At 44.7% G+C, this 19,570-nt stretch overlaps 1 protein-coding gene across 1 annotated transcript; it reads left to right on the top strand.

The window, feature by feature from the left end:
• Positions 1-1,900: 1,900 nt before the first annotated feature.
• F2R (coagulation factor II thrombin receptor) lies at positions 1,901-19,362 on the top strand. The gene is made up of 2 exons (XM_080678144.1): positions 1,901-2,366; positions 15,992-19,362. Exons 1-2 carry the CDS (start codon positions 2,276-2,278, stop codon positions 17,179-17,181), a joined length of 1,281 nt encoding a protein of 426 aa, XP_080534270.1. The 5' UTR covers positions 1,901-2,275; the 3' UTR covers positions 17,182-19,362.
• Positions 19,363-19,570: the final 208 nt, after the last annotated feature.

Here is a 19,570-nt window from a genome sequence, read left to right as displayed (position 1 = left end):
GGGGTGTCCACCTGCCAGCAGGCAGACATCCCTCACGCAGTCCGGGGCTCTTGCAGTCCGGGACCCCTTGCTCCTTACCGCCCGCCTGCAGTGGAGGCAGGAGAGGCTCCCGCCACCGCAGCTGCACTCACCAGCTGTGAGCTCTGCTTCTGGTTGAGGGGCACTCCCCCTGTGGGAGCACACCGACCACCAGGGGGCAGCTCCTGCGGTGAGCGTCTGCCCCCTGATGGGCAGTGAGCTGCATAGTGACCAGTCTTTCCACCGTTCAGTCAATTTGCATATTAGGGTTTTATTATATAGGATACCTGTATGTGGTTACAATATCTTAAATGATGGACAGAAACTTTTAACAGTGGCCATCATGGAGATGTATGTGGTTCTTAGAAGAGAAGGTGGAGATATTTTTGACGGTTCATTTTATATCCTTGATCTGTTACAATCTCTTGCCACGCATATTGATTACGTTTATATTCTACACTGTAAAGCCCCTTTAATGTTTAAACAATCCTGAAATTGAGTTGTTACTTACAATCAATATGTCACAGTTTAATTGACAGTATTTTTTCTTACTTGTGGTACATAAATGAAAAGGATGAGTCTTTAAATCAATGGCATCTTTTTTTAAAATCAATGCGGTCTTAAGATTGAGGAAAATAGTATCCATTAATAGGGAGTGGAGAAATACACCATTTTAATGGTTTGGATCTACTGAGAGAATTGAACGAGGGAACTTTTGAAGCAGCATTCTATCATTGGGTTATACAGTCACCTACTGAGCTACTTCTATGCGCAACAAGGCGCTGTGCTCTGAGGAAGATGGGGACACGGGGAAGAACGAGCATCTTCACTGTATTTTCTTCACTGGTTTCCGTGTCAGGGCTTGTGGGAAATGACGCTCTCCATGTGAAATTCCCTTTATAAAAAACGCTTAGAAATCTGATCAGTGACCAGTGCAGTTTATCAGCCACGGGTTGCAGAACACACTTGCGCATCTGCGAGGAGAAGGGCTGCGGTGAACTTTCCCAGAATCTACGGGTGGAGGGGACCCACTTCCCGCTGCGGTCGGGAGACGCGCTCACCAGATACGCTCTCTAAGCAAAATAAGCAGCGGCTCCTCCCCGCGGGCCTGGGCCCCGACGTCCTCCAGGGGCCCTTAGAGGGCAACGGGGGAGTCCCCTGCCCTGTGACCTGAATTGGGCCCAATTCAGTTAAATCCATGATATATGGTCCTGGAAAATGGACACTTCGTCCTCTGGGCATCCGTCTCACAGGCGGCGCCAGGGACTGCCCGGGGCGCAGGGGATGCCCACCGGCTCTTCTCCTGGGAAAGGCTGCGCAGGTGCTTCTAACGGCCGCGGGGTTAGGGGACAACGGGCTCTGCCCTGGAGCGGGAGGGAGCAGAGGCTGCCCTCGCAGTCACGGTGCCCGTGGAGTAAGTGCTCTGCGTACGGAACGTAACTCTCCGAAGAAGAATCCTGGGGGCAACCTTGTCACGCCAGAATAAACCTTTGAATCCGCTATTCCTAAATTACAAAAATATGAGTCACTTTCAGATTTTCAATTAAGTCGCGAATTTTCAAACGGGCCGCAGCGCTCGGCCTGAGGTCCGCGCTCTGCACTGCACGGGCCGAAGGGGCGGCGCCCTGGGGCGCATTCCTGATCCCTCGGTGCAGGAGGCTCTGCTCCAGGAGGATAAGGAGAGACCAAGAGGCAGCCGCCCAGGCCGCGGGGCCCACTTCCAAGGCCCCGCCAGACTGAGTCACTGATTTTTCGCGAGTCAAAGGCTCCCAAAGGAAAAAATGTCTCGTTTGGTTTCCCCCGTCGGGCAGTGGCCGGCAGCCCGTGGCGGGGAGGGCGGGGAAGGCCCGGCTCTCTGCGCCGCTGGGCGGGACTTGGGGGAGGGGGGCCGGCGCGATAGGGCTCGGGGTCGCCCAGCCCCAGGGGCAGCTGGGCAGCTGTGGAGCGACCCGTGAGAAGCGGGTCCGACGACCACGTCGAGGCGCACACTCGGCGCCGGGGGGCGCCCTTCCCTCTCGCAGCTCGGCGCCCGCGCCCCGCCCCTCCGCGCCCCGCGCCCTCTTAGTGCCACAGACCCGCCGATCGAGCAGCGGGGTGACGCTGAGCCTCTCTTCTCACCCGCGGGCGAGCGTTTTGCCGACCGCCCGCACCTCCCGCGGCGGGACCGGGCGGGAGGAGGGAGAGTGCGGAGCTCGAGCCTCCGGGAGGCGGGACAGTCTCCGGAGCACGCTGCGCGGTGCGCGCCGAGCCTCGGACAATGGGGCTGCGGCGGCGGCTGCTGCTCGTGGCGGTGGGGCTGAGTCTGTGCGGCCCCCTGCTGTCGGCCCGCGCTCCAGGCCGCAAGCCAGGTGAGAGCTGCCCGGGGATTTCCTCCTGCCCGCCTCGGGCCACGCAGCCGGGGCCTCCTCGGGCATGGGGAGGGCGGGCGGCGGGACGCTGCCAGGAGACCAAGTGGGTACAGGTGGCTCCATCTCCTAGAGGGGGGTGTCCCCACTGCACCCTCGGCCTCAGTTTCCTTCAGAAGCCAAGCAGGCTTTGGGCTGAGGTCCAGATTCTCCCCCGTCTTATCCGGGCGGGGTGTGCCCATCCACCCACCCGCTTCGTGGGCTCAGCCGAAGCCCCTTTGCACTGGGTTTTGGAGGGTGCACCGGCCTGCGAACTGGGTGCTGGATACGGAGGAGCAGGGGGCCGGATTGTCCTGGGGAAGCTTGCGCTGCTTCATTGCATTTGTCGTCAATGTTTCTCCCAGGACCACACCCAAAAGAAAGTCTCACGTTGCCCCAATAAACGTTCTAGCCTTTTCAGTATAAAGTGGAGGCCCGCTTCCGCTGAAGTTTAGTTTTGTTGGAATTGTTTTTCTTGAACATTTTACAGGTGAGGAAAATGGTGTGGAGAAAAGCTCAGTCCTTTGGCACGTTTAGTAGAAAGTCAGTACCAGCAGCCCCTGGCCCGGGCCTTGTGTGCGCTAAAGGAGCTGGTCTAGATGGGTTGGTCTGTTACCTAGAACCCAGTCTCCGGGTGAGCTGAGGAAAGAGATCCAAACTCAGCTCTATCAGACACCGTGGAATTTCAGTATTTCGGTTTCTGGTCTGCTCAAGGTGGAGGTTGCTCACTAGAATACATTTACCAGGAGGAGTGTGTTTTTAAGTATCTGGCTACTTGACCAAATAAATGTATTTTCCAACCTCTGCCCCCTAAAAAAGCAGGGTAGAGAAGTTGTTTGTAGCCTGTAAAGACATTAGTTACAAAGATAGAAAATAAAAAAAGATGTTGTAATGTCTTTCTAGTAATAGTGCTTTATAAGCTTTCAGCCACTTTTCTTCATGCAGAAACAAATTCCAGCTGGTTTGCTTGTTATCTGGGAAAGAGTGTGCACTCATTGTTTCCACACTAGAAACAGTGTAGAGGCATCAAGATTAAGAGGTGACAGCATTTTCTCTGCTCTCTGTCCTTGCTCAGAGTAATATTGAGGTGATGCTTTGAGGAAAAGTCAGAGTCCCAGACAGGAGCCCAAAGTTTTGCAGCAACTGGCCGGCCTACCTGTGGATAGCATGAGCATGATCTCTGGGAGTGTTTGGGGAAACAGTGAGAGCTGAAAAACTGTGTATGCTGATGTGTGATGCCAGATAGCACTTTTAGTAATTTTATTTTGGGACAGGCTCTTAAGAATACACATTTTTGTTGGAGATTTGGATGGTGCATCCAGCTTAGTTCCCTTTCCTTAGGGTGGAAGATGTTTGGCCTGTTAGGGAGTGGAGGTAAGGCTGCTGTTTCTGCCTTGCCTCTTGCTTTCTCATCAACTTAGATGGCGCATGCTAATACGATGCCCAGGGCTGATGTAGACAGAAAGATAACCAAACAAACATTGGCTGAGTTACCTACACTGGATCTGGAACCATTTGGGGAGGAAAAGAAGAAAGGAGGATGACAGAAGAAGAGGAACACATGTTAAGTGCCATATTCTGTGTCAAACCCCGGGCCAAGAGGCATTTTTACTTCAAATTATCTCATTTCACCTTCTCAGAGCACACTGTTGGGTGGGAGTTTATCCCCATTTGCCAATTCTGAAACTAAGGCTCAGAGACAGTGTACGAAAGACGGGGCCCTGGGTGCAGGCAATAAGTGGGGCCTTGACTTAAGAGAGTTTGAAATCACTAAAGGTCCGCTTTTTATCATCTCTGTACATTGGCAATTCTAAACAATACCTGTCATAAGCAGCTTTGTGAGACCCCAGCCATAGGACCCCTCCCCCCCCCACCCCCCGGGCTGGCTCTGCTCACCAGTTTGAGCCTTGCCGAACCACTGTCCCACTTTTTGTCCCCACTCCTTTTGGCATTTCCTGCACTGTCACTGTGGGTCAGTCATCTCCCTGACTAACATTATAAACTGTCATTTATCCCCATGGAGCCTGGAACAAATGTTCACTCAGCAGATATTTACTGAGAAATACTTAAGTTCATAACCAACCAATTTACATTCCTTTGTCCAGACAATTTAAGTGAAATGACTTGCCTTCATCAAAGAGGACCAGTGTCCAAGCGGTGATGTTTGTAAATTTTATAAGGGCCTGGAGGGTGAAAAGGTTCAAGAATGACTAATGGTGACTGTAGCAGAGGGGATTGGGTGAGAGATTCCACTTGCTGCCCTCCTGCCCACAGGGTCAAACCCAATTTCTTAGCCCAGAGTGAGGCCCCCTCCCCTTGCAAGATGGGCCCCAGCCTCTGCTCAGCCTTATTACAGATCCTCTCCTATTACATACCTATTATATTACCTGCACTTCATCCAGCCCCATTTCTAGTTCCCTCCCCAAGAGCTATGCTTTCTATGGCTTCTGCCCTGAGCCACTCCCTCTGGCCAGAATGCCCTCCCCACATATTCACATTTAATTTAAAACAGCTACCTTATATCAAGAACCCATTACAGCCAACACTTGCTTAGTTACATTACATATCCTACCTTATTTATTCCTCATAACAACCCTTTGAATCAGTGTCATCCCCATTCTACAGGTAAAGAAACTGAGACCCAGAATGGTTAAGTCACAAGTGGAACTGGGATTTGACCACAGGCCTCTCTTAAATGCAAGCTTTCTCTACCACCCCCTATAGAGAGGAAGCTTTTCAGACCAGAAGCCCCTCTTCCAATAGAGAAGTAACTCCACTGTGCTCCCCAGTCCCCCTAGAAGGCAAAGACTGTGCCCCATTGATTTGGTAGACCAGGCCTAGCACATGGAGGTGTTTAGTAAACATTTATGCTCGGACTGTGGTATCCTGCCATTTGCCTTAAAAAACAGATGATAAAACAGGCTACAAATAGATCCCTAGCATGAATATACTAATTAATTGACTGTTACTGAGAGATCGTGGTCTTAAGCCCAAACAAAAGACACAAAACTGGCCCTGGCCAGTGTGCTCAGTTGGTTAAGATTGTCCCATGCACCAAAGGTCACTGGTTTGCAACAGTTTGACTCCTGGTCAGGGCACATGCTGTTCTCTCTCTCTCTCTCTCTCTCTCTCTCTCTCTCTCTCTCTCTCTCTCTTCTCTCTTCAAAAAAAGGCACAGAAATCGATAGCAATTCTGCTTAAAATAGACCAGAAACCTCCGAAAGTCAAATTTCTCATTAACCAGCAAGTAATTCTCTAATATTTATCTAAATTCTTCTTTCCCTCTCTCCCTTTTTCCTTCCTTCTCCTTCAAATTCATTCGTTCACTCCTTGGTGGTCTGGCTTTATTTTTATAGGACATATTAAAATAGTATGCTCTCTCCTAATCTGTTTGCTCTTCCTTGGTGTGAGGGCATTTTTGAGGCATTCCTATCCCTTTGTCAGGAATAGTCTCAGGTTGTCTCTGCTGGTCACCGTTCTACCCCTCCATCTTTCTAATTCAGCATCCCTCAGTTTTTTACGTCTAAAAGGCACAGTGTGGCCCTAGCGGTTTTGCTCAGTGGATAGAGCATAGGTCTCTGGACTGAAGGGTCCCAGGTTTGATTCCGGTCAAGGGTCCCTGCCCGGGCTGCAGGCTCGATCCCCAGTGGAGGATGTGCAGGAGGCAGACAGTCAACGATTCTCATCACTGATGTTTCTAACTCTCTCTCCCTCTCCCTTCCTCTCTGAAATCAATAATATATATATATTTAAAATAAATAAATAAAAGGAGCGTGTGCTGTGACCCTAACTTACAGCTTTTCAGCAGCTCTGAATCCGCTCCTTTTCCAAAGTGCTTCTGTCCAATGTCCTTCCCTGTGCCCCTTCCCCTCCCGCCTCAGTCAGCTCACCCCTTGGCACCCTCACAGACTGGAACTCAGTGGAGCCTGGAGCTGGAGTTCCACGGAGACAATGGAGTCACCAGCACCCTGGGCTCCTAATCTTCCTACTCCTCATGTTGGACACACATCCCTTTCCCCCCTTGAAATTCTCTTTCTTTCTTTTTTAAATCGAGGTAAAACTTACATAGCATAAAATTAACCATTTTTAAGTATACAATTTTGTGGTGTTTATGCATTTGCAATGTTATGCAACTATCACCTCTGTCTAGTTCCAAACCATTTTCATCACCCCTAAAGGAAACCCTGTACCCATCAAGCACTCAGCCCTCATTTTCCCTCTCCCTAGCAACCAACCATTTGCTTTTTGTCTCTGTGGGTTTTCCCCTCCGCTCCATGTTTCATATAAATGGATTCATGCAGTGTGTGGCCCTTTGTGTCTGGGGAACTACCCTTTAACTAGTTTTCCTGAGAGCCTGGGCTCCCCCTCAGCTCCTGGATACTCACAAAAACTCCTACAAGAGTCCTTAGGAACCGCGGCCTCAGTTTATTTTTGACCATGATGCTGGTATTGAGGAGTCCACAGCTTTAACATTCAGAGTGTGCTGGGTTTTGTTTTTCCTATTTTGTGGTTTTTTTTCATTCTGCCTTTTGCCCTCTCTTGCTTAGGCCTACCAGGGCTGGGAAACCTTTTTTCTGCCAAGGGCCATTTGGATATTTACAACATCATTCATGAGCCCTACAGAATTACCAACTTAAAAATTAACCCGATATTTTGGTCAGACATTTAATTAACTCACCCCTAATGCCTTAGCAGGGCCAGACCAAATGATTTCTTGGGCCTTATACGGCCCGTGGGCTGGACATTCCCTACACCTGGTCTCAGACAGGCAGAGTAAATAGCTGTCTCTGTAGGCTCAGGTTGTTATTTCTGGATCTGAGCTTCTACTGCCCCCAAATACCCTCTCCCGGTGACCTTTTGATGTAGGTGGAGAAACCCACTGAAGTTGCCTCCTTCCCCTCCATCCCAATGAAGTTTACCACAAAAGGTCATCACAGGCCTTTGCAAATGCTTCATTTGCTTTCAAAAGAACCTGCCTTTTTAAATAACAGGAATAATCTGCAATTTGCACTTGAAAACAAACTTATTTAGCTTTAGGAAATTTATTTAGACACTGCATAATCTATATTTCAAGTTTGTGATGAATTAGAAGGCAGATATTAAATTATTATAGAGGTGTGTTTTCCAGTATTTCCTTTTTTTTTGCTAAACACCAGTAAGAACTGTAAGAAATACCCTTTTTGTTGTGACACAATAGCTGTGTGTGTGTGTGTTCAATATATATGCATGGACAATCCTGGTGTATATACAGATAGGAAACAAAAGTTTTACCAAAAAGGCTCAACTTGACCACATGCTGTGCAACCCGATATCTCCTACACTGTCCTATTTTTTAAAATGCTTGTTACAGCCCTGTAAATTGATTTCATAACCACTGTGAAGTTCTTACCATCCTTTTTTTTCTTATTTTTATTAATCCTCACCCAAGGATATTTTCCCATTGATTTTTAGAGAGAGTGGAAGGGAGGGAGAGAGACAGAGAGAGAAACATGGATATGAGAGAGACACATCAATTGGTTGCCTCCCACTCGCTCCCCAACCAGGGCCTGGGACTGAGCCTGCAACCAAGGTACGAGCCCGGGACCAGAATCCAAAACCCTCAGTCTGAGGGCTGAAGCTCTATCCACTGAGCCAAACTGGCTAGGACTCTACCATTTTTTAAAACCTAGCACAGATGTACAATGAATTGTCCCCAGTTAGCAGAATGGAAGGCTTTCTTTGCTTTGAGAGAAAAGTTCTCTCTTCCAGAAGTGTTGTTAATGATTGTTTCTATCATATCTGGAACCTAATTTGCTTGAGTTCAGGTTTACAAACTGCAGTAGGACTTGGGTGGGACTGGAGATGGAGACAGCTAGGTATCATGGGGAAATGGTGATTATGACCAGCGTTTACTGTAAATTCGTTTTCATTTTAACCTGAGGTTTTAGAGAGCAGAGAGCAACACTCCCGGGACACTGAGCAGCTCAGGGCCTGTAATGTGGACCCCGGGGGAATCCGAGTAGTTCCCGGAGAGGCCACATAGTGTCTTGGCCCCATGTGTCAGGCCCTGGCCTCCAGGAGGCTCCAGGCAAGGGCCCCCCACACTTCCCTTCTGTCATCTTTGCACTCCCCTCTGGCCTTGGGTACAATGGCATTTACATTTTCCCTTTGTCTTTACTTTGCACTTCCCTGTAACTCCCCTCTCCCAGCTTCCTCCCAGGTTTGCTTTCCTGTGCTTCCAGCTGAGTGGGATGTGAGATGGGAAGGCTGCAACCTCTGATACTGGCAGCCTCTTAACTCCGCAGTTAGTGTTTACCGACTTCTTCCTTTAATGCTGCCTTTTCCGCAGCTGAGATTTTTGTTCCCTTACTGTTCTTGCTTCTACTCCATCTTGAGCAATATTTTAAAGATTTGTTTTTCTGTTTTGTTCTTGAGTGTCTCTCTACGACATCTGTGAGGGCTGGGCTGTTGGTATGTGGTCGGTGGGCAGCAAGGGTCAACAGCACTCCTAATTCTCCAGCAACAGCTTGTAGGCATCATTGACTTAAGTTACACATTCACATGGCCATGTACTCCCTGCTATTGTTAAAAGGATGGGCAGGTTCATTTGTTGGGTGAAATGCTTAAAAAAAAAATACTACTCTTTTAGGAGGAGGTCCTGAATTCATAAGTAGTTGTTGTTGGGGTGTGTGTGTGTGTGTGTGTGTGTGTGTGTGTGTGTGTGTTTTTAAGGGACTGGGCAGTGTGGTGTGGTTCAAAGGGATGAACTTCAGAGCCAGGCAGATCTACGTTAAAATCCTGGCTCCTCCGCTTACTGGCTGTGACTTTGGATGAGTTACTCAGCCTTTTCTGTGCCTCCATGTTGTCCACAAAGTAAGGGTTATAATGTTTATGTAAAAATGTTAGCGTTGCCCTAGCCAGTTTGGCTCAGTGGATGGAGCGTTGGCCTGTGGACTGAAGGGTCCCAGGTTCAATTCCAGCCAAGGGCACATGCCAGGGTTGCGGGCTCACTCCCTGGTGGGGGGCATGCAGGAGGCAGCCCATCAATGATTCTCTCACATCATTGATGTTTCCATCTCTCCCTCTCCCTTCCTCTCTGAAATAAATAAAGAAATATGTATTTTAAAAGAAGTTTTTTAAATGTTAGCGTTATATGAGGTAAGGTAAGTGAAATGCCAGGCACATAGTAGGTGCTTAACAAATGTTAAGTGTTTTTCAGACACCAATTCCTCCATATTCCAAGCAAATCCTTAGGAGTTGGTATCAAATTCTCTAAATGTAAAACTGTGTTCACGAACTTCTCCCCCTTCAAAACAAAAAAAAAAAATGAAAGCAAAAACCCTTGTCCTTAGATTCCAGTGGCAAGAAAATATGCAAAAAAAAAAAAAAAAAAAAAGCTTGGGTTTTATATGTACTTTTTATTATGAAATTTTCAAAGATACCAAAAAAATAAACAGTATAATTACATTCATATCTTGTTTGTCTATACTCTTGGTTTTATTCTCCACAAACTGGACAATTTTTAAAGCAAATGTCAGACATTATATCATTTCATCTATAAATATATTAGTATATGTTCTTAGAGATATTACCTCCTTTTTTTCACATCACTACAGTATTATTATAACACCTACAAAACTGAACAAGTTCTTAATATCATGTACTGTTCAGTCAATGTTCAAATTTCACTGATTGTCTCATAAATACCTTCTTTACGGTTGGTTTATTGAATCAGGATCCAACAAGGCCTTCTACTGCACTTGGTTGATATGTCTCTGAAATCTCTTTTAATCTGTAACTGTTCCCCCAATCCTCCTTTTTTATTGCTGTTTATTTGTCAAATAACTGGGTCATGTCTTATGGAGTCTCCTACATGCTGGATCTGGCCAGCTGCATCTTGTAGGATTGCTTAATAGGCTCACATGTCCCCTGCACTTTTTTTTAATGTGGTAGGTACATTTAGAAACTAATCAAATGCAGGTCTGGTTTATGCAAGCCTACCTCAGCAGTGGTGCTCTGTACTTTCTATTACTTGACCCCCAGGGTCTCTCTCTCCCTTCTTTTTTTAGATCTTAACATTACTCAGTGGATTCGGTATTGTCAGCTTGATCCAGCCAAAACTTCTTCACCCTTTCACCTAACAGTTTTAGCAAGCACGGATGACCATTGAGCTAAATTCATTATTACACTAAGAGCTTCAAAATGATGCCTTTCTAAATCTGTTACTGCATCTGTGTTTATGAACTAGAATTATTTTATAAAGAAGAACTTTTACTGGCTATTTGGTTTCCCTGAAATATTGTTTAGATAGAAAAGGCAGGATAAATGCTTGAAACTTGTCTTATTTACCAGTTTTCAGGTTGGGTCCTCAATTTCCCCCAAAGGTGACCAAAAGGGCTTAATTTTCCTTTGAGTGTCATTATGAACGCATGGATCACAACGCATTTGTCATGTTTCAAATGTTTTGATGCATTTCCGCCATTATTCTTTTGATGGTTGATTGTCACACCTTGGCCAGTGGGAGTCCAGTCAGATTGACTCCAGAGTCTTTCTGACCTGATCCTAATATTTGTTGAAGATGTTCAAGGCTTATCTTGTATATTTCCTACTCCAGAAACGGGACCAACCATTTCTTTAAGGAGCACTGGTCCTTCTCATTGGAAAATGGCGTGTGTTTGCAGTTGAGGCTGTGTGGCATTCCAATAATGCCACTGTTTTCCCTCAATGGAGCTATCGTGGGAACCTAGCCGGATTAAGGACTTCTGTCATGTGTGCAGGGACCTTCCCCCAATGGAGCTTCTTTTTTTTCCCCATCATCCTCTGTTTTATTTCTCTTTAGCTTGTAGTGTTGATTCACTTGTGGAAAAGCGCAGGGTACAACTGTCCTGCTCTGTGTGGGCAAGGTCCTGGAACTTCTGCTTTGTTAATTCCCAAAAAGCCCACCTGGCAGAGCTCTGCATCAGAACCGAGGCTGGCGTGTCCCTGGAGGCTGGCGTGGTGTGAATCTATGGGACCCTGAAGGAGCATCTCATTGCCACTCTGCTGCTAGGCCAGATCTCGTCCAAGTCAGAAAAAGCATAGCAATATGCTACATTCAATAACAAAATGACTCGAGTCATTTAGAGAAAGCTAAATGAAGTGCAATTTAGCAAGAAGTATGAGCATTGATTTTAGGATGTGGCTGCTTTTTGTGTGAAACCGTAGCTTGACAAGAAAAGCACCGGTGAGTTGTTACAAGAGCGTTTGGTGTGCTGACAGGCACTTTCTGCTTGACCTGTAAGCTGTGCTGGGACCGGAGGAAAAGCGAGATACCCAAACTTCACTTTCAGCCTAAGGGCCTTGAGCTAGTTGGATATATCTAGTCACCTGGAATTGGTTTTGTTCTTCTTTTGTTTTTTTAAAGAGAAAGTTTATTTCCAAAGTCACAGAAGTAGGGAACGTGAGCCAGTTGCGTATGGGCTTAGGAATCAAGTTACAGAGGCAAAAGGCCCTTGGAGCTTAGGAAGAGAAAGGAAAAGGTAACACCCTGTGAGGGGAGAAGAGGGGGAGGGAGAGCTGGCTTTTTATTTCCCCCTTTTTTTTTTAATGCTGGTAAAAACTTAAGCAAAAAAAGTTTGCTGACATTCTTTAATTCTACAAAAGCTTTCAGAATATCAAACCTATAATGTCAAGAAAAGGTGACAACTTGGGCAATAATATTCAATCAACAGATTCTGCGTTCTGAAGGGGCTCCAGCCCAGCAATTCCATGTCTCAGTGGTTATTAGTGATTTTGTCATAAACACCATAGAGCCCAAGCTAGCCTAGCAGGGGAGGAGTTTTTTAAAACAAATGCTTATTGCCAAAGTACTAAATATAGAGGAAAGCCTAATGGTTTTATTTTCAGACCAAGTGATAGTATCCAAGAAGCTTAGTTATGAGTATCCAGTAGTTTTCATATTTATCACTCCTCTAGGTAGTGTCTTGATTCAGGTGTGTGTGTGTGTGTGTGCACATGCGTGCACTTTTTTACCCTGCACACATGACACAAGTCCTTAATCTGGCCAGGTTCCCAAAACTGCAGAGGAGATCTGTGTTATTTTACAGTTCCTCTGGGCCAGCATTTTTAAGGACACCTATCTTAGTGGTACTAAAGTGCCAGCATCCATTTATTCTTTTCTTTCAATCCCCACACATTTGTTTTGACCTTGAGGATAGCCTCCCATTCCCCGGGCGCTGTCAGTACCCGTGTCAGACCTCCGTGTGACTGGGTCAAGATGCACATAGAATAGGTTAGGTGCATCACAGAGAGAAGAAAGTGATACTTCTAGAAAAGGCTGTGAATTTGAAATTTGATTTACAGCTGAATGCTGGGACTACCACTTTACAACCTGTTCAGGTCCCTTATCATACTGAAAAAACTGAGCATTGCTAAATAGGAGAGAAGAGCATCCTAGCTTCCATTTTAATGTAAAATAATTGAGAGCGAGTCCAAAAGCAAGCTACATTGAAGTGAGTGGGACAAGGTAATAATTTCTTACATTGATTAATTTTATAGTTTGCAAAGTGAATGCATGTCCTGTTTCATATTTGTAGACCAGACAGGTATTAGAATCATTTAATGGTTCTGAAACTGAGTTCAGAAGGGGTAAGTGACTCCTGAAAGAGCCAATATGAGAATGCAAATCTGTAATTAAAAACCAATTTAAGGAACACTTACCATGTACCCGGTGCTGGAGATTCAGAGATGAATAGGACCGGTTTCTTACCCTTGAGGATTAACCTAGACATACGTGTACTCAGAGGCTCATCACTAGAGACATTTGTCCTTATCCAGTGACAGATATCCTACAACGCTACCCCTTCACCCTCAGGGGCCCACTGATGACCTTGCTGAGGTAGTTTGATCTCAACCCCTTACTGCCAGGCCCTGTCCTGCTGCTATCTCTCAGTTGGTACTACTCTAGCTTTACTCTTTATTTTAGAAATATATGCCAATTTATTGTATTTTATTTTCTGGTTCTAGAATTTCCATTTATTAATTTCTTTTAAAAAATATATTTGTTGATTTCAGAGAGGAAGGGAGAGGGAGAGAGTGATAGAAACATCAATGATGAGAATCATTGATCAGCTGCCTCCTGCACACCCCCTACTGGGGATCGAGCCCAAAACCTGGGCATGTGCCCTTGGCCCTTCAGTCCACAGGCCGACGCTCTATCCACTGAGCCAAACCAGCTAGGGCAACCATTTATTAATTTCTTTCCTGATATTTTCTACTTTTTCATTTATTTCAATGAAATATTTTTCTTTACTTTGTTGAGCATAGTTGCAATACATCCTTTAAAATTCTTAATCTGCCAATTTTAACATTTGGGTCATCTTGATATTGGTTTGCATTCATTATCTTTTTTTCTTAAGACTGGGTCACACTTTCTGATTTTTTTTTAAATATCAAATGATTTTGGATTATGTGCTAGACATTGTCATACTGTAAAGACTCTGAATTTTGTTTTATTCTCACAAAGAATTTTGGTGTTTAATATCTTTGGACTCAAACTGCAGACTCTTCCTCATGAACAAAAAGCTCTAATAGCACCTAAGTTCTCTTATCTTTCCAACACATGCATGGTTCATTCAAGAGTCACCCAAAGCCTGAGGCAGAAATTACATTGGAATTTAGGGATGCCCCTCCCTGGAAATCTCATCTCACTTTTCAGTTTCCATGGTTGCCCTGAACTCTGTCCTTTGGTTCATCAGGGTAGAAGCACTGTGGGCTTCCTATCTGAGTCTTAGCCATCCTTTATGTCTCTGACTTTGACCTTCTCTCAAGCTAAACTCCAATGAAAACAAGAAACCCAGTGGTGTTTCAATATCATTCATTTCTCCCCTCCCCAACACCACCCTGTGAACCTCAATGCCTTTAGGTCATTGATTTCAGGGAGGAAGGGGTTTGTCATTTTATTCTAAGGGATGGTTGGGCCTGGTGGGACCTCACAGAACTATCTTTTTCTTTTCTTTTTTTCAGAGAGGGAGGGAAAGGGAGAGAGAGAGAAACATCAATGATAAGTGAGAATCATTGATTGGCCTCCTGCATGCCCCCTACTGGGGATCAAGCCCACAACCTGGTCATGTAACCTGACCGGGAATTGAACTGTGACCTCCTGGTTCATAGGTCGACACTCAACCACTGAGGCACACCGGCCCGGCCAGAACTATCTTTTATAGCATTATGCCTTTGTGTAAGTTTCTGTCTGCAGGAAGGTTCCACCACTAAAAAATAAAACCAAAAGTTTGAAAATCCACTATATTTATCCCATTTTAAGCATTCAAGTTTTTAAATTTTCTAACATTAGTAATAAGTGACCTGCAAGTCCAGTCTATTGTGAACACTGCCAGTGCTGAAGACCCTTTTTCCTCTGTGGTATCTCTCCCCACTCCTCAGCTTCCCAAGACCAACAAAGGCTCTCTGACTCTCCTTAATGGCAGAATTTTAGCAAAGCTTCTTGGAAAGAAAAGCTGGTTGAATGCCAGCAGCTAAGTGTTGCATTTCTTTTATGAACATTTAAAATGGATGGTTTTGGTGGAAGAAAGTTATAAAAGGAGGAAGCATACAACTGAGCCTTTATTTTGACTTCTGGCTGATACTCAAAGAGCCTGGTTGGCCTGGCATCTACCACAATGCATGTAGCATTCTGGAACTAAGCCAAGGAAGGCCATCTGCTACTCCACTGACCTACTGAGGAAGGAGACAAGAAGATAACGGGTTCCTTGTGGTTCTATTAGAAGATAACACGAGTGACAGTGGTTTGGGTCCAGATATGATGAAAGATTTGGGATGTTCTATTGTGTAAACAAGCTAAAGATAGTAGAGGAAAACTACAGTCACATGGATAATGGTCATGGCAATTGGAGCCCTTGGTCCTACACTGAATTTGCCTGTCACTCCATAACCTTTAAGAAGTCTCCTCAATGTTTGATGTAATTTCCCATTGGGAGGGATGGGTTTCAAGAAGAAACTAAATGGAGAAAACGTACATGTGAAAGCATGTGGAGGTAGGAGAAGACATATAGCCTGGAAATGATTCGTTTCAGGGGTCCTCAAACTTTTTAAACGGGGGGCCAGTTCACTGTCCCTCAGACCGCTGGAGGGCCGGACTATAGTTTAAAAAAAAAAACTATGAACAAATTCCTATGCGCACTGCGGGCCCGGGACGAGTCGGCTGCTAAGCAGGACAGGCAGCGGCACCCGGCGGGCCAGATAAATGTCCTCGGCGGGCCGCATGTGGCCCGTGGGCTGTAGTTTGAGGACCCCTGATGGTGGCTATTATAGTATAGAAATCACTTTTTCCCTTCATGTCAGGTTCTCAGGCCAGATCTTGAAAAGTGTATAATTCACCTCTGTTCCTCTCAGGAGCAGAGTTTTGAAAGTGTTCACTTGTGTCAAAACATAATGTATTTTGAGTTAGCTAATTCTCTGATAAAATCTGCAATCCATCTATGCATCACCTGCTGTTTCCCACCCACTCTCCTCATAAGAAAACAAAAACAACGGTAAAATGCACTCTCTATTTGTCTCTTGAGCCTTTTTAATTCATTCTCTTTTACCTTTTTTTATTTAAAAATATTTTTCAGATTTAAAAGCAACAAATGCTACTGTGGTTCCCCGGTCATTTTTCCTCAGGAATTCTGAGGATATATTTGATTCTTTCCCATTGGACGATTATGAGGACAAAAATGGAAGTGGGTTTACTGAAGACAGTTTAAGCTCCATCAATCACAGCAGGCCTCTTCAAAAACGACCCCCTGTGTTCATCTCAAAAGATGCCTCGGGATATCTGACCAGCGCCTGGTTGACTCTCTTTATCCCCTCCGTCTACACTGGTGTGTGTATAATCAGCCTTCCTCTCAATATCATGGCCATCGTTGTGTTCATCGTGAAGATGAAGATCAAGAAGCCCGCTGTGGTGTACATGCTGCACCTGGCCACGGCAGATGTGCTCTTCGTGTCTGTGCTCCCGTTTAAGATCAGCTATTACTTCTCCGGAAGTGATTGGAAATTTGGGTCTGAGATGTGTCGCTTCGTCACTGCAGCGTTTTACTGTAACATGTATGCTTCCATCATGCTCATGACAGTCATCAGCATTGACCGGTTTCTGGCCGTGGTGTATCCCATGCAGTCCCTCTCCTGGCGCACCATGGGGAGGGCGGCCTTCACTTGTATGGTCATCTGGGCTATGGCCATCGCGGGTGTGGTGCCACTTCTCCTCAAGGAGCAAACCACCCGGGTGCCCGGGCTCAACATCACCACCTGTCATGACGTGCTCAATGAAACCCTGCTCGAAGGCTATTATGCGTATTACTTCTCGGCCTTCTCTGCTATCTTCTTTTTTGTGCCGTTGATCATTTCCACAGTCTGTTATGTGTCTATCATCCAGTGTCTTAGCTCTTCTACAGTCGCCACCCAGAGCAAGAAGACCCGGGCTTTGTTCTTGTCCGCGGCTGTTTTCTGCATCTTCATCGTTTGCTTTGGACCCACAAACGTCCTCCTGATTCTGCATTATGCGTTCCTCTCTCAGAATCCCAGCACAGAGGCTGCCTACTTTGCCTACCTCCTCTGTGTCTGTGTCAGCAGCATAAGCTGTTGCATCGACCCCTTGATTTACTATTATGCTTCCTCTGAGTGCCAGAGGTACCTCTACAGTATCTTCTGCTGCAAAGAAAGTTCTGATCCCAGTAGCAGCAGCGGTCAGTTGATGGCAAGTAAAGTGGACACCTGCTCTACTAACCTGAATAACAGCATCTACAAAAAGCTGTTAACTTAGGAAAGGGACTGCTGGAGGGTGACCAAGAAATATTTAAAAAAAAACAAAGAACCTGAGGATTCTATTAGTCCCTGCCAAAAAAGTATTTACTCTCTTAAACAATAAATGGGTGATTTGCATGCCTCCTTCTTAAGAGGGCCATTAAGGGTATATATATTTATTAGTAACAGAAAAGGGTAACATGAATAGAAAACAATGTTATTCCAAGACAGTATTGCCAATGCTACAATAATAACGGAATATTACTTTTTGATATATTTAGGTGACTTTCATATATGTGTGTATATATATGTATAATACACATGCTTGCAATGCAGTATAGAACAGACACTTTGAAACCTTCTTTTTCCCCCCAAGAGATTATGAAAATAAACTCTGATTCTCTGATTTAATATGCAAGGTCTAGGTTGGCGGAGGTTAGCCCTGAGCATCTGAAGATGTCCACCAATAGTGAAGGATTCTGTAGTTTGGACACGGCTTTTGCAAATAAGTTTATTTTGAAATTTTTCAACAGCTTTAAGTTATTAAGAGAGAAGAGTGCTATTTATGTGTAGAAAAAGTTCCGCTTTTCATTTTAAACATATCAAAGTTGGAATTCTTTAAATTATGGAAACATGATATGGGTAGCATTTTTTTAAAAAAATAATGTTTTTATTGATTTCAGAGAGGAAGAGAGAGGGAGAGAGAGATAGAAGCATCAATGATGAGAGAGAATCATTGATTGGCTGCCTCCTGCACACCCCCTACTGGGGATCAAGCCTGCAACCTGGGCATATGCCCTTGACCGGAATCAAACCTGGGACCCTTCAGTCTGCAGGCTGATGCTCTATCCACTGAGCCAAATGGGCTAGGGCTGGGTAGCATTTTTGATGTTTCACACATTGTGTATATAAACCAAGAATGAGCATAGGCCCCACTAGTGACCTGAGGTTGGCCCCAGATAGAGGACTTCAAATGGTACATACATGGCAGGGTCGGTCCAGACACCCTGCAGCTGAGCCTCCCAGGGAGCGCAGGGATCGGGACCACCACATTCACTCTCCTGGGGTCCCCTCAGGGGTTGGCTATGAATGACCGAGTTTGGTAGAAATTGGCAGAATAAGATGTGCTTATCCTAGGAGATAATGAATATGAAACACTTCTCTGCCCAATCCTTTTAAGAACAGGAAGAAGGCACGTTCACTTCCACCAGTTACCCTGCAAGGTCCATTCTCAGATGGAGGCACCCATGGAGCAAGCATGAACACCCATTATGTGCTCCAGCGCTCTGATGTGTGCTGGGCAATAGAGGTGAATAAGAATAGGTCTTCCCCCTCAAGAAGAACAAAGCAGACCAGACATAGAGTGTGATGTGTGTATAATAAGTATGTCGTTATATAAAGAAGTGTTTTTAGCCAAATGTCATCCAACCAGTTTCACACAGCCTGTCAGTTGAAAAACTTACAACATGTGGATTATTGCTTCCCATAGTTATAACTTGAGATGAAAACACAATACAATACAGGAAGTGTATTTTTATAAATAAGTCCTTCAGTCTATATAAATGGACACTGTTTATTTACAAATGTTTTCAATAAATTACCCAAACCAGGTTTTAAAAAAGAATTATGTCAGTCTGATTAGAAATAACAGAAGAAAACTAAATTGACTTTCAATTCTAGCAAAACTATTCTATATTTTCCATTCACTTTTCTTAATAATTAATGAGATCATTTTAAAAGAATTTTTTTTTTGCCCCATAATGAGTATCAAGTATAGAAAATCCTCATGGATTTGACAAAATAATTTGAAAATTAGGTTGAAATGTATCTTTTTTTCCATATAAAAAAAATGTTGGCATCTTAAACCAAGAAATGGAAAGTTCCAAGGCAAATGCTTACTTAAAAGAACAAACTATTTCCAAATGCCGTAGAATAATTTACATTAAAGTGTATTATAAGTAGAAGCTAACATTGATTTTATTAAGTTAGTTGCTATATTCATTTTATCCAACTCAGTGGAGATTTACTGTCATTGTTTATTCAGTCTGTGTATATATATATTAAAATTCCTCTGATTTAATATGACCATCACTACTTTATTATCAGTCTGTACTTATAAAATATTATGTCACTGTTTTTATGTCTCTCTTTTTAAAAAATGTGTGTAACCTGTATTAATAAACACCAAAGTTTGCTTGGTACCTGTTTGGAACAAATTTTTATTGTATCTTTCAGGGCCCTGGCAGGAAGGCCCGTGTAAAGGTTTAGCTGAAGAGTGCTCAGTGAAGAGGTGACTTGCAGAGGTGTGGACTAGGTTAAGTCACCAACAGGGGTTAGTGAAGCTCCCCAGGGACTAGCAGTCGGGGAAGCTGTTATCACCCCAGGACCACAGTTGGAGGATGGAATAC

Source organism: Plecotus auritus (genome assembly GCF_963455305.1).
Source record: "Plecotus auritus genome assembly, chromosome: 7".
NCBI lineage: Eukaryota > Metazoa > Chordata > Mammalia > Chiroptera > Vespertilionidae > Plecotus > Plecotus auritus.
Note: the sequence above shows the minus strand (reverse complement) of the source record. Positions and strands in the feature narration are given on the sequence as shown.

Bases quoted from the DNA above. Each gene is read 5' to 3' on its own strand.
- F2R (XM_080678144.1), top strand. From the start codon at position 2,276: ATGGGGCTGCGGCGGCGGCTGCTGCTCGTGGCGGTGGGGCTGAGTCTG. The intron at 2,367-15,991 runs GTGAGAGCTGCC...AATATTTTTCAG, and splicing joins CGCTCCAGGCCGCAAGCCAG to ATTTAAAAGCAACAAATGCT.